At 37.0% G+C, this 16,282-nt stretch overlaps 1 protein-coding gene across 5 annotated transcripts in view; it reads right to left on the reverse strand.

Annotated features, from left to right (window-relative positions):
• Positions 1 to 16,282, reverse strand: part of LOC150108648 (single-stranded DNA-binding protein 3-like) — a 511,764-nt gene that overhangs the window by 362,129 nt on the left and 133,353 nt on the right. For all 5 annotated transcript variants that reach the window (XM_090416121.1, XM_090416119.1, XM_090416120.1 and 2 more), the window contains exon 7: positions 79 to 177. In XM_090416121.1, coding sequence (XP_090272247.1) covers positions 79 to 177 — 99 coding nt within the window. The remainder of the gene's footprint in view (positions 1 to 78; positions 178 to 16,282) is intronic.

The raw sequence follows: 16,282 nt of genomic DNA on the forward strand, positions 1-16,282 counted from the left end.
CACTCATAATGCATTATTACACATTACACTATATACTCAGGATATACCTACTGCATAAACAGAGAAAGTTACACTTACCTGAGTCTGCATCATCTGACTATGTGGTGGAGGGGGCTGAGGATGGGGGGACGGCTGAGACACTGGCTGCTGAGGTGGTGAGGGCCGCATATGAGAGTTCTACAAAAAGAACAAAAAAAAATATGTTTAGTTCTATACTTTCCATTACAGATGAACTAATCAAACTGTCCATGGGATCCACACATTATTCTTGCATATGTTATTCCGCTTCTTTCCTTTTCTCATCCATCCCTTAGAATGGGTTGAGTCCCCTAATGAGAGGTTTACAACAAATTAATGCAGCCGGCTCATCACACTCCTCTGCTGGATCACCCAAGGGCAAGTATTCATGGTGTAGATCCGTGCGTGTTCACAGGGCCAGTTTGCCTGTTCTGAGGAATGAAAAACGTGAGTTTCCAGGTGAAAAAACTCTCTATCTCCATATGAGACTGGCTAACTCGCCTTTAGTCAAAAGAGATCAGATAAAGGTTCCTATATCGATATACTGAATGAGCTATGGAGGCTCTTATTCTGCTTATATTATGTAATACAAGTAGCTCTTGCTTTAATTGTACATTTAACATATTTTATTAACCATGATGTATTAGTGAAGCTGCCAGTGAATAAAATACACTACATTATTATTTCACCCTTCCAACAGTCTATCATCTAGGATGATAAATCCAAAAATGACCTGAAATTACTGAATTTCAAAAGAGTCAACATGTCACTTGTATTGAAATTATGAAACTGGATGGCAGATACTCTTGAGGAGGAAACTCCCCCAAAACCAGCTAACTTAATACTGAAGATTTAAGGAACTAAGACACTGGTCATTTCAATCAACTCATAAGGAGTTGATTGAAAAATCAACTGCTTATGATTTGTAGCCTTCCTATACTCACTAGCTTATTATGCACTCTATCGGGGCTTTATTTGTTAGTTTCTCTCTTTCTATTAGTTCAACACAGAATGGAAGAGGCCATCCTTGAAGACTGTTAGTAAGGGAGTAAGGAGTCTATTCTTTGCATAGAGGTTGGTGAGTGGAATGTGTTGCCTAACAGTGTGGTGAATGCAGACATACTGAATGAGTTTAAAGCACAGTTTGAAGAGCTTTGTGTATAATAGTATGTTCCTCCCACAACGAGTCTTTCAAATTCACGCAGGCCAGGTGTTAACAAAAATAAATAAATAATATTAATAATAGCAACAAATTACAGGTAAAAGCCATATTTTCAAGCTATCATGATACTATTCCATCATACATTTGGCATCCCTTAGAAATTTGAGATGTCAAAGCTCAGACAGTCATAATTCAACATCTGTTGTAAAAACATGTTCTTATCTCCCACAAGCAAAATGTTTTGGATGGAACACGTTCAAAGAATGAAAACAGAAACATTACCAAAACAAGCCATTAGGAAAAAGAAAACCAGGACATCCTCTTAAATGATTCAACGATGACTTCTAAGGCTGGAACAGGTCATCTTAGGCTTAAATCCTTGATACGCATGATGATGATAAACAAGTTCTCATAGACAAGCTTATACATTCGTTATATATCACTAAATCACTTAAGGAATTGACAACGTAGATAAGAATATAAATGAAATTACACTTTAATAAATATTTCCGATATTTTGGCAACATCACATTGCCATCTTCAAAAGGAACTTACAAAAAAGGCAAGTGCACGTAAGCACTACAACACAGTAACTGAGAATGAAGTGATGAAGCTATTGTTCTCCTAAAAGTCCTGATGGTGCCCCCTAGCGGGCTATGTAGGTGTTCTTGGCTGTTGGGCTGCTGATGTAAGCCTCCCAAATGTTATGACCAAATCCAAAACTCTTGAACCTCTTGTTCCCTCTATTACATGTTGCCTAAGACATATATCCCTCAAGAATTCCAGAAATTCCATTCCCTTATTACTACATGCATTTTCCTCTTCCCAACTTATACTGCTGTAGTTAAAATCTCCCATAACAACCATTCTTCTTGCATTTGCCTACTCAACTGTCTAAACATTTTCTGCTCCCCACCCTCTGTGCTCCTTGGCTTGTAGCAGCATCCCACTAAATATCTTGTCTTGCCCACCTCTACCTCACACCATATGCTTTCAAAACCATTAGTGCCACTGCCTTCCAAATGCCTCCACACTTAGAGGACATAAGTCATCACTTATCATAAGCAGTACTCTATCACTCCGTTTTCTATATCTATATCTATCTTCCTCTCCTGCCAAAAAATGCTGTACCCTGCTACTTCTATTGCTGTTATTATATCATCTTACATCAACCACATCTCAAAAATCCTAATAATCTTTAGTCAGGCTGAAGCAATCAACATCACCAATTCATCTCCTTTGTTCTGGATACTCCTGGCATTAGTGTAAAGCATAAAAATGTCACTGCTTCTATATCTATCATTATCCCCTCCAGACTGCACTGGACTCAGTGTTACCTGATGTCATCCCCCTTCCCCCAAGAGGCCACCCCCTGCTATCCATCCTGGGAATTCTAGTTTCCCTGCACTGACTCGTTCAGAAAACAGCAATCTCTTCAGATGCCTACATCCTTCCTCATTCAGATGCAAGTGGTATCTCGCATACAGCTCCTTTCTGTCATCAAAATGCCCTCCAAACATCCACATATTCTAATCTTCTCTTCTGACACATCTGGCTATTATGCTATTCATTATTACTGCTCTTCTGCTCAGCTCGTCATTATCATACCTGGGTAACACACCCACCCACACAATCTTTCTGTGTTTTCTTTTGTACAACCTCAAGCATGAATCTCAGATCTCTTGCCACCCAATTTACATTGCCTCTCAAGTCAGTTGTACCGACCATCATTTCATCCCCGCTTAATTGCCATAGGCACACTTTCTATCATTCCTCCAGGCAAACACTCCTCTGGCATCCTATCTTGCACACCATGGATCATTGAGTCTCCAAACATCATACCTCTTACCACTCTGTTCCTTGATTGTTCACCTGCATCCCTCACTCGCTCCCTCTCCTACCCTTTCTCTCTGTGTTCCACTACTTACCTGCTGTCCTGGCATCACTCTATCACTGCTTACAGCACTCCCTTGCATTCTTCTCATTCCCTCTCTCTGACTGTTTCCATTCTCTCCTCTTCTATCATTCCCATAACACTCTCTCACTCCTACTCTGATTCGCCTTATCTCATCTTTCATACTTCTCGTCTCATTCCCAATACATTCCACCTCCTCTTTCAGCTCATCTCTCTCTCTCTCTCTCTCTGCAAGTTAGCCACTCTTGCTCGCATTCATCCTCCCAATCAAGACAATCTCCAAAAACTTCACAATCATTCAAGCCTTCCACACTCCACACTCTTATTTTTTCATTCATATTCTGCTCGTCATTCTCACCCTCTATCACACTACTCGCCTCTCTAGGTTGAGATATTCCCACTCCAGACGCAACGAGGTCGGTTATTGTAATATCTAACTCACTAAGTTCCTCCCATTGCCTACATCTTGCACTGTATGCATTCCCCCTTCTCTCATCTACATATCCAACTGCAGGAATGCATACATCTCACAAGCACTGCATGCCACAAAATCCTGTATTATGTTACACAAAATAGAGTTCCTAAATAGAGGAGGACTTGGCGACACGCCATTTGTAATTGGAGCTGTGGCTGCCGCCATCATTCAAAGTGCAGAGGAACTACTACAACTAGATGCTAAATACTAAACGCTCTACTGTAAGTTAATTTACTTGTGCTACACTATAAGTATAAACTATTTTTAACATATATTATTATTATTAATATGTGACACCTCCAAGGAGTCCAAAGACTCATCGAGGGAGAGTTTCGTTCGATGCCAACAGCATCGAACGATTAACCCCCTTCCAACTACTAACTGTGCTCAAGTTTGCTTAACTTTTTGTGAGCCATTAGTAGCAGAGGCTCTACCAGTCGACTAACACTACTAAAAAAATGTAGTGCAATTCGCAACAGAAGTCACACTATACACTGTTTAAAAAACACTTTTTTCTAGCATAGGCTCAAATCCACTGCCACATTCTTAAATTTTCTGTGGGCTACTGAAAAAAAAAAGTTTAGAAATGGTGGAAAGAGTGCTGTAAAAGGAGTCTGAAATGACCAGAGTGACATGAAAACTGAAGATAAAGATATTCTAGAAGTCTATGGATATAACTATCATGTTAGAGTAAAACTTTAGTTTAATATAATAACGAAAACATCATTAACATATCTAAGCCAAACTGTAGGTTTTAGAGTAAAGGAATCAAGAGCACGTTGCTCAAAAGCTTCCATATAAAAATTAGTAATTGGGGGGGGGGATAGCGGTAAGCCCATGGTCGTACCTTCTTTTTGTAGGTAAAATTTATTTTGCCACGCGAAGTAACCGGAACGTAGTACGTGGACAAAGAGAGCTGCAACATCAGGCAGAAATTTGTTCTGTAAAAGAAGAATTGTGTCATTGATTGGAACATTTGTGAAAAGGGCAGAAACGTCAAAACTGACTAATAAATTTTTATATGGAAGCTTTTAAGCAACGTGCTCTTGATTCCTTTACTCTAAAACCTACAGTTTGGCTTAGATACATTGACGATGTTTTCGTTATCTGGCTACACGGTTGCCAAACGTTAAACACATTCCTTAGCCACCTAAACAAGCAATGTGAGCGCATACAATTTACTATTGAAATTGAAAATCAGAACTCGCTCCCATTCCTGGATACGCTAGTCACATGTCTTCCCTCAGGCAGTCTATCCTTCACTGTTTACCACAAGCCTACACACACCAGCCAATATATACATGCTAACTCATATCACCACCCTTCACAAAAATCTGGAGTCATCAACACCCTCAAAAACAGAGCTATAACAATTTGCTCTAATGAACAAACTCTTAAACAAGAATTAAAAATTATTAGCAATACATTTATAAATAACGAATATAGCAAAAATACTATTAATAAAATTCTTCATAAAACTTCATCAAAAAGTAATATAAATTACAGTAAAACCATAACACTCCCATACATTAAAGGATTATCAGAAAAAATTAATAGAATCCTACATCATTATAATCTTAATGCCACTTTTAAACCACCTTTAAAATTAAAAAACATATTCAACACCTCTAAGGATCCTCTTTCCCCATTGGCACACCCTGGAGTTTATTGCATCTATTGCACCTGTAACTAACCTTATATTCGGGAAACTGGACGTACAATCCCTATCCATAAAAAAGAACACAAACGACACATTAAATATAATAATTTTGGTGATGCAGCCTCTCAGATCATGCTCTTAACACCCTACATCAAATTGATTAGAAAAGTACTTGTTCTTTCTTTACATCATACAAAAACCTGAACGGAAATTTAAAGAAGCCTGTGAAATTGTGATTAACCAGCCTAATCTTAATAATAATGGGGACTTAAAAATCCCAAGAATTTGGATTGCACTTAATTTCCAGCAAACCCTGACTATAGAACTCTTAGCATTTTTTCATTTTTTATTGGCCACTATCCATACCAGTTGCAATTTATATGTATACTCACATAAGTAATTTGATTTTCTGTTTATTTATTTATCTATTATTTCTGTATAAACATGTTACTTTCCAGCTTAATTTAACTTTGTAACCTAATAGATAATAATAACAGGAATCTAGCTTTGAAGTAGTGAGGTTTTTTTGTTTTTTTTTAGCACCAGAGGTCAGACAAATAGTTTTAATGGTTGATCAGTAACTTTAGCATACCGTGTAGATTGTAGTGCAGCTTGTTTCTTTGTATATATACATATACTCCAGAAGATGACCTTAACATGAAGGTCGAAACGTTGAGTGTATATTTTGGTTTATATTAAACTAAAGTTTTACTCTAACACAGTAGTTGTATCCATAAGTTTTATGTGTTCTGATCACCATGTAAGCATGAAAGAAAAAATATTCTAGAAGTCTGAGGTAATTACTTTGAAAGGTTACTAAATGAAACAAGCAGTGGCAACACAGTGGTAGAAAACACTCAACAGGAATGCAATAAGGAATACATATCAATACCCGAAATAGAAAAAAGCAATCAAAAACCTGAAATGGCAAAAGTAGTTCAAGTAGATATTAAATCAAAAATGCTCGAATATAGAGGTATAAAAGTTTTATGGTGGCTACAGAACATAATTCAGAAGGCATGGTCAGAGGGGACAAATTTCACATGATTAGAGTAAGGCTCTCATAGCATCTACCTACAGCAGAGAAAAAGGAAATAAAACAATGTGAAGATTACAGAGGAACTTTCCTACTGAGAGTTCTGTAAGATCTATACAAGTATACTTGAGAAAATATTAAGAAAAATTGGGGAAGGAAAGCTAGTAAAAGAACAAGTTGATTTGTTCAGACTAAGAAGAGGTTGTTAGGATCAGATTTTTTCATGTTAATCTCAGTGAGAAATCATGATAACATAACAAGGATCTTAGGCAAATTTTAGTGAAGATGGTAAGTTAAATATGGAAACAGACAACAAAATTAGAAAAGCTGGTTATGGTAGGAAGTCAAATGGATAAATTTATATCCAATAAGAGAGAAATTAACCAAACACTGAAAAGGGTATGGTGCAGAGCTGTAATTGATTAACAAACTATGTGCCACAGCAGTAACATTCTGTTATAGAAGGAAAAAGTTTTTTTCCCCTTCCATAATAGAAACTTTTAAGCACTGTGGTATTGAACTGCCAAAAATGTTTGCTATCATGTCTTTTAAGATCTCTGAACTGCACTTATTTCAGTTAAAATAATTTTAAATGATCATAACGGTAACAATTAACTGTGCATAATACAGTGTTCCAACCAATTTTAACTAATGGATCTGAGAGCTGGGATACAAATGAAATACTTGATCAAAAGCTAGAGACCAGAGATAGGAGAATTCTGAGAAATATAAGGGGAGTGAAACAGTTGGCATCAACAACAGAAAAATGAGGATATTAGGAAACAACTTGACTCAGGCAGTATGATAATTTAAACAGAATTGGAGAGGAAAGGTACCCCAAACAAGTGTTTTATCTCTTTTCTTTTTCTTTCTTTTTTTGCCAGGATAGCAGGAAAAAAAGACCGAGGAAGACCGGGATCTTAGGAAACTGAAATATACGAGATTTGTCAACATTGGAGTCCTGATAGACAAGATTAATTTGGAGGAAAACTGTCAACAATAGAAAGTTAGTCATGATGTAACCTTTTCATGTAGTACTATCATAATATCCTATACACTCCCTGAGGCTATATCAGGAATGATGATAACAGAAGAATTTTCGAATGAGTACCCATCCAGCTGGATCCTTGATATATATTCAGTAAAAGCAGATGAAGAAATTTGCACTGTGAACATAACATTTTGCTATATTTTCTGCTAGAAGGAAATCTAAAATAAGTAATGGGTATGATGCAGAGCTATAATTGATTAACAAGCTGTGTGCCACAGCAGTAACATTCTATTATGGAAGGGAAAAGTTTTTTCTTCCATAATAGAAACTTATAAGCACTGTGGTATTGAAATGCCAAAAATGTTTGCTATCAACTCAAAATAATATGCCTTTTAAGATCTCTAACCTGCACTTATTTCAGTTAAAATAATTTTAAATGATCATAACTGTAACAATTAAGCACAAGGGGTTTCAAACTCACTGAGATTCACATTTCATCAAGTATTAATCAAATGCCAAATTGGTAAGATTAAAAGAACTTCAACCTGATACTTAGAATAACAACAGCATAAAAATAAACAAGAAACAAAGAACTAATTAACCTCCCAACTGGCTGTGACATCTATAGATGTCCAGCTAAATTTGGATACGATTCTGTAACACCCATTGAATAACATGGATACGAGTACAATTTGGTCTCACTATTTCATCCACCTCGACTGGTAGGGAGGTTAAGATAAAAATGTTAAAGTGAAAAGCAAAAATTACAGTATGAAGTACTGTAAATATATTAAAAGTAGATTTGATTTTCATTTCAACTAAAATGAAAGAATCTGTTCCTTCTATGGTTAGCCATGCTAGACAATAAACCAGCTTAAATGACATGCAGGTTCTATAATTCTACAACTGACTCCTTGCTAATCTCAACCCATCTTTGGACACAGGCCACTAAAAGATTGGGAGAAACCCATGTTGTCACTCTTGCTATTTCAAAGACATTCAATTATGTCTGACACTGAGGCCTCCTGACTAAGCTACCATCTTAGTCAGGAGGCCTCAGTGTCAGCAATTACTAAAACCAAGCAATTAATACAGTCATTCTCCAATCAGTGGTTTGGCTGCTCTATATGTTTGATGATGTGTTTGATATTTGGCCACATGGTCCAGACACACTGGATAAATTACTTTATACTATACAACCACTGTATATACCACTTAATTCTAAAAAAAAAAAAATATTTTGTGCTATCCATGTTACAATTTCTGTTTTTAACTAAATGTAGCATATACAGTAGATTCTGGTTAATTGGGGCATCGATTAATCAGGGCAACCATTTATTTGGGACAAATATTGAAGAGAGCCTCCATAGCTCAGTCTGTATAGATGAAGCCCTTTGGTCGGAAAGACCTAGGTTTGATTCCAGTCAGTGATGTAAGGAACTTTATCTGGTCTCTTTCAACCTTTATTTGAAAGAGACCAGACCATACAGAAGTGGGGGGTTTCCACCCGGAAACTCAGGTTTTTCATCCCACAGAACAGGCAAAACCGGGCCGTGAACACACGCATCTACAGACAAGGACACACAAGGAGGCATAGGGCTAACCACCTTATCCTCGAGATAAAGCAGCAGTTAGATGTTGTAGAAAATCCTCAACACCACAAAGTAAAAGAGGAGGGAAGGAATAAGGAATATTGAAGAACAGAAACAAATCGAGAACATAACTCAAAGTTGCTTTGCTTATTTGGGCTCCTTTGCCGTTTTATTGGGACAGTGGCTGTAGATGGTGCATGTATAGTGAGTTGTGTAGAGAGTGTTGCTGCCAGTCAGCATGGGATACAGAGTAGAGAGGACGCATGTATTTTGATAGTGTAACGATTCTAACTACAGTGACTGCTAGGTAGCATACTTCTGATTTGAAAATCTGCCTCACTTGAAAAAATAAAAAGTCAACTGTCTAACACCAGTCATCATCAGCTGGCAGAGATAACTGGTGTTCCATAATCTATAATCGCATGTTTGTTAGGCTTAGAACAAATTGCAACAAATTACGAGAAGAATGGGGATCGCACGATGGACAACAGGGAAAATCCAAAAAACGGAAGTGAGAAGGCAAGGATCCAAATTTAAAGAATTAGCTAGAAAGCTGGGCCATGTGACTTTAAAACTACAGATGGTTGGTTATTGTGATGGAAAACCAGACATGAAATAAAATTTAAGAAGGCACATGGTGAGAAGGAAGTGCTGATACTACAAGTGCTAACAGTGGAAGTCAACTAAGCTACCAGAATTGCTGCAGAAGTTTAGTCATGAAATCTATGATGCTGATGAAACAGGTCTGCTTTACCATGTCACACCAGATGGTTCCCTGAGCTATAAACTTGCAGTGTTGTAAAAAGAGCAATGGATCAAGTTACCAAGTTGTGCTGCTGTAACATATTGGTAATGACAAACAGAAGCTGTTGGTTATTGGAAAAAGCACCAAGCTTCGATGCTTTAACGGGCTTAGAATGGACAGTCGGCAGTTCTGTATTATGACAACAAGAATGCAGGGATGACTTCTGTTATTTTTCAGGAACGGATAATGAGTTGGGTGTAGAATTGCAACAAAATTCAAGAAAAATTCTTCTGCTTCTGGACAACTGTGCAGCACACCCTCAATTTTGAAAAACATTCAACTTGGATTTCTTCCTGCTAACACCATGTCCTTAGTACAGCCACTGGACATGGGAATCATAAAAAATTTGAAGACACTGGTATCGTGGAAGGTTGGTATGCTACATCCTTGAAACAATTGAAGAAAATCTACTGACGTTATCTTCAATGGCCAAGGAAATCAGCGCATCCATTATCTGAATTAGATACCTGTGCTGAGTTTGTTCATTTAAAGTCTAAAAAGGGAACACATCATGGTAAAAAAACTCGATAAATTTCTCCAAAATAATTGCTAGGGAAAATATGCTTCTTTGATATATATGTATACATAATTAACCTCTTTAAGAATACTGACACATATGTGTACATTTAGTTTTTTAAATAAAAACATGGTTAACAAAAGGTATACTGAAAGTTTGTCTATTTTTAACTTTGTCCATAAAATTTTGCATAATTGGGGCAGCTGCTTAATTGGGATAAAGTGTTCTAGTCCCAATTATTCGCTTGGAATTCGCTGTATTACATTCTCGATTTTTTTTTTTTTAATGTTGTAAAGAAAGATTTATTGTTACATTAGTAGAGAACAAAGTGTTTATTTTAAACTTTGTTTAAAATAAATGCTAACAAACAGTCTGATAAACCAAAATTATTTGCCAATATTTATTTTGTATTAAAATTGACACTGGGAGAGAAAGAAACCCCATTTCCCAGAGAAACCAAACTACTGTACAATTGTGCTTTTGAATTTGAGGTAAGATGGGCACTACATGAGTATTATTATGGGAACTAATTGATTTCATGTCTTCTGGCTAAACAAAGTTTAAAATAAACACAGTCTGTTCTCTGGAAGTGTAGCAATAAATCTTTCTTTATAATTAGGAAGATGACTTGTTCACACCAGCTATACTAAATGCTTTTCTTCTCCTCTTAAGCTGACTAATGCAGGCTATCTGTTCATTAATTATGGAGTTAACTGACTGCAGAAGTTTTCAAGTTATTTTTTATTGTAATTGTAGACCACACATATTTAATTCACTATAAAGATTTCAGGTAAAAGAGACATTAACTTAAGATAGTATAACATTTCAAAATTCAAACACTAATTCTGGATTTTCACTTGTATAAATTTCATACTCTTCTAGTTCTTTCTTATATTGTCTCCCATTACTGTTTGAATTTATATGTTTTGATGTGTCATGAGATTTTATGTATGGTTCCTGTCAAGCATTTGTATTCTCTCAACAATGTATATATGTATTCCCTGCCCTCCCCCACCCAAAGCCAGTGTTTAATGTAAAGTAGTGGCAGTCAAAATTCCATACACTATTGCATACTAGTTTATCTTCTTTTCTTTTTTTTTTTTTCATCTATTTTATTTTTCTTTTTGTATTCTCTTTTTGTTACAGATAACTGAATGTGAATGTTTCCATGTGTATCAATATTGATTCTGATTTACACTTCTGTCAATATAACTAAGATCAGTGAGTGATGTTACTAAGTTAAAATGTGTGTGTAGGTCAAACTGAGAGAAGTTTTGAAATCGGCAAAAAAGAGAACACGTAGGTGATCTTCAAAAAAAAAAAAAAAGCCTTCTCCATGCCATACTTAGAAGAGAATTACTTTGACAGATTATTCAAGGAATCCTCCAAGGTCATTCGCTCAAAAGGCAGCAAGCCAAATAGAAAACAAGGACTGATCCTTCATGACATTTTAAAGTCATTAATTAAGGGGGAGTTGCTGCAAGAGGGCTACAAGGTGTGTAGTGTTTTCAGAGAGCTCCCAAAAGCTAAGTATAATTTTGAGTGAAAATTGGAATACTGGTTTAAATCTTAAAGGAATGTTGTCTATTTTTGGTAGCTTGTGTCTGTGTGATTTTGGTGTGAATTCCGTTTCATTTAACTTAGTATTTTAACGATATGTTTCATAGCATAGCACATGGCGGCAATGCAACGTAAGATAATGGCTTCCAAAAATACGACATCTTTGTTCAAAAACTGTAATGTAATGTATGCATTCCCGAAGGAGGCTGGAGTTTGGATGGAAAGTGATAGTGGTGGGAAAATGTGCAGAAAGTGTAAGCAAAGTGAGGAACTGAAGTCAGGACGTGAGATAGTTATGGTTGAAGAAAGCCAGAATGTAAGTGAAAATAGTGGCTTGATAGGGAACTGCAATGTTGTACAAGATGGCAATGAGAGCAATGATCAAAGAGAGAGTGAAAGCAACTATACAGAGAGAGAAAATGGTTTAAATAATGAAAAAAATCAGGAATTCTTTGTAGGGAGTGAGATCGCTAGATTGTGTGCAGTGAAACAAAGTGCACAGTGGCAGTTAGAGCACCTGCAAAACTCTTTCCAGAGTGCCTCGGCTAACGGAAATAAACAAGTGTTCGAAAGGAAAAATAAGCGTAAGAGTGGGAGAGATGGTATGGTCACTTAAACAGAATGGGCGAAGAAAGATTAGCAAAACCAGTGTTCTTTGCCAGGTTGGCAGCAAAACGACCCAGAGGAAGACCAAGATATAGGTGAATTGATACGGTATAAAGTGCCTGAGACAATAGAAATATAAGATCTCATAATGTTGGAGTCATGACAAGTAACAGACTGATTTGGAGGAAAATTGTAGATAGGAAGTTAGTAATGATGTAATTTTTTTTCATGTAGTACTATCATATCCTGTACACCCCTTGAGGGTACATGGCAGGAATTTGATGATGATGATAGTATTAAGGTACCATTTAAATATTCAAATAAATAAAAAATGTTCTTATAAATTTCCACCAGTGCAGTTAGCCTAGTGGCTGTGCGCTTCACAACCATATGCCTGGGGAAGGAGTGTCCTAGGTTCGATTCCAGTTGGTGACGTGAGGAGCTGAAGGATCTTCCTCAGCCATAGGCAAGTTACCCAGTCTTGGGTGTGGACAGTAGGCCCCCCCCCCCATTTATCCTGGGGTTTTTCATCCCACAAAGCAGGCAAACTGGCCTCGAGAACTCAACACTACAGGACATAGGATACACTGGAGGGGGGCTGAGACCACCTTATCCTGTGAACGGTTTGAGGTCCGATGATTAATAAACCCTCGACACCGCAAGGTAAAAGAGGGTATTATTATTATTATTATTACGACCAACTCCAAGGAGTCCTTACACTCATTGAGGGAGGCCCTAAACATCACATCAAGAACAACTATTCGGCATTCACATACTTTGCTTTGAACTCATTTACAGTCATGGCACTCACAACAAACTCTGACAGCTTATTCCACTCATTCATCACTCTCCAAGTAAAAAACCAAGTTCTAACACCCTTGCTAACTATACTCTTGCTCAGTTTCCATGGATGGCTCCTAGTTCTCCCATCATCAGACCTGTTCTGAAAAATTTCCTCTGAATTAATCTTGTAAAAACCCTTCAGTAATTTGAATGTCTCAATCATATCACCCCTTTTCCTCCTCTCAACCAATTTCTGTAACCCACAGATCTTCAACCTGTTCTCTTAAGGTTCATTCCATAGACCAGCTATCATCTTGGTCACTCACCTCTGGATTCTCTCTACCTCCTCCCCATCAAGAAGAAACCCAAGGGCCCAGTAGTCAAGATGGGGTCTTATCAAGGCTCAATAAAGAGGAACAATAACTTGCTCATCTCTGCTTGCCAAAGTATTTTTCAGTAACTAAGTGATCTTATGAGCTGATTTAGCCACTTTTGCTATGTGCCCCCTCTAAACTTCAACTCCCTACCCACCAACACTCCCAAATCCTTGGCCTCATCAATCTCCTGGAGTACAGCTCCACCAATGTGGTATACTGCTGCTAATCTTTTCACCCCAAAATGCATAACCTTACATTTTGCCACATTAAACTGACATCCATTCTCCTTAGCCCAGTCCTCCAAACTATCCAAATCATTCTGCAAAATTTTGACATCATGTGCATTCACTATTGCTCTACCCAACTTTGCATCATCAGCAAACAAATGAACAGTTCCTCTCAGATCTTTTCCTATATTGTTAATGAACAAATTAAATAGCAGTGGTCCAAGAACAGAACCGTGCGGCACACCACTAGTCACAGGCTGTCTTTTGAACTCTACTCCCGAATAAACTACTCTCTGATATCTCTCCATCAACCACTTTCTATCCAGTGGCGATTCCCAAGTTTGCCACCCCTCTCAATACACACCAAAATTACTACAAAAAGTAAAAATGATATATAGGGAAATAATTAAAACACTATGTTTATTTTTGAAGTAAAACTTTAATTTCGACATTCTAAAATGTTAGTTTTCTTGCTTTTCTGTTAGTAAAATCGATGACATTGGCGAAGTCTGTATCATAGTAATGCAGGTAATTCTTAATTAAATTTTATTTAGAAAAACTCCTCTCACAACTAGCAACACTCACAGCAATTGTGAGGAAAATTCGCAGCAGTATTACAATATTTGGAATTGAGTTCTCGAGACTGTATTTTAGAATTAACAGCAAAAGTTCAAAACGGTTGAAAGTGTCGCCCGGGGCGGACTTCCCCCTCCGCACCCCCCCCTAGCTATGCCACTGCTCCTATCCATCCCCATATGCTGCAGTTTACTGATTAGAATTCCATGTGGTATCCTGTCAAAGGCCTTAGCAAGGTCCAGCACAATCACTGTAAACATTACCCTTATCCAGTTCAGCCATCACTGTGTTATAAAACGTGAGCAAGTTACTGAGGCATGATCTACCCTTCACAAAACCATGCTCTCCCCCATTTTCATCTATCCATTCCTGTATTTTCCTGACTACTCTCTCCAAGACCTTGACAACGACTCCTGATATGCTGATTGGTCGGTAATTTGCAAGAGCAGTCTTGGAACCTCTTTTATGCAGTGGAACTATTTTCCCCTCTTTCCACCCCCTCGGGACTAATCCAGACCCGAGACTCAAATTAAACAAAATGGTCAATTTTGTTTAATTTGACACTGCCAATTCTTTAGCCGCTTTACGTTGTTGGTTTAGTGTTTCATCCAACCTTATATTTGCTAGTTGTTGGTTGACCCCACATTCAAACATAAAGAAAATTTTTATTATACTGAGCCACTCTACGTTTGAAATTACACAATTATTGTAAAGGAGTCAAGCATCAAATAGCACAACAGCAAAGTGAACTTGCTACAGGCCGAAATTTTCTTACTTATACATAGGGTTTCCCGCAAGATTCGTATTTTAATGAGCGGTGCAATGAAACTGAAATTAGGCAAGCACAAGAATTAAGTTAAACAAGATATTTAATTCTCTCACAAAATTATTTTTACATAAGAAACAAGAACTCTATTAAGATCAATACAATTAGATAATAATTTATGCATTCTATAAAGTATTTATATTTTACTCAGCTGAGTGCATCATTTACTGCTAGAACATATATATAAGGCTTTCACAATTCTCATCCGTTAGGATTTCAACTTAGTTTCACCTTAAACAATAACAATATTCAGCAAAACACTTAAAAAGTAATTCTTTTTAGTCTCATAGAATAATCACAAACTTCAATTTTATCAAACATTTAGCTGGCATCATCAACATCTATCAGAGGATTAAAATAGTTCTTTGCATTTACATATACATTGTGAGATAACACATTCAAACACAAACTAATTCTTCAATGAAGGTTCTTACATTAGTTTCACAAGGAAAATGTTTTATAATATCACTCATTCAAGCTTGACTAGCTGGTTCCAGCAACATGAAATTTGACCAAGTTCTCCGGACACAAGCAACACTATCACATGTTAGTTATAGAATAGATATTCTTACTGGTATGATCATCATAGCTTGCACATTATGGAAAACTCTTCCAACACTTTTAGGGACTCGATGATCTTCCACTATAGACAACACAAAAGTTATAGTATCCCTGAGTTCAATAACTTATTTGTTAAGACTGGAAAATGTATTTTCTTGCTCGTAATAACTTATCTTGCGATAAATCTCGATCATATTATTAACCTTTCACTCGGGTAAATTCCTTTACAAGATGACAGGAAACTATAAATAAATATAAGTTCCAAGTAAGATTCATTAAAATCAGAACAAGTTTCCAAATCTTTGTTACGTCGTACGATCCCAGGTTAAATCACATCTCACGACCTTCCCACACTCTCACCAATTTCTTTCTGGTTCCTTCTTCCTATATCTCATAAATCCCCTCTCTCCTTACTGTCCAAACTTGTTTTTCTCCGCTCTTTCAGTTTTCAACCGAATTCCCACGTGATCGTTGTACAGTTCCCAACGCTAAGGCATGCACTATCTCAAAATAACATAGTTTTCTGATGGCAGCCAATCAAATCACATTAGCAGAGTCCCTTAGAAATACTTTCACTTTCAGTAACAACAAATAA

This window comes from Typopeltis vanoorti, chromosome 3, assembly GCF_054136105.1.
Source record: "Typopeltis vanoorti isolate ZY-2024b chromosome 3, IOZ_Tvanoo_1.0, whole genome shotgun sequence".
NCBI lineage: Eukaryota > Metazoa > Arthropoda > Arachnida > Uropygi > Thelyphonidae > Typopeltis > Typopeltis vanoorti.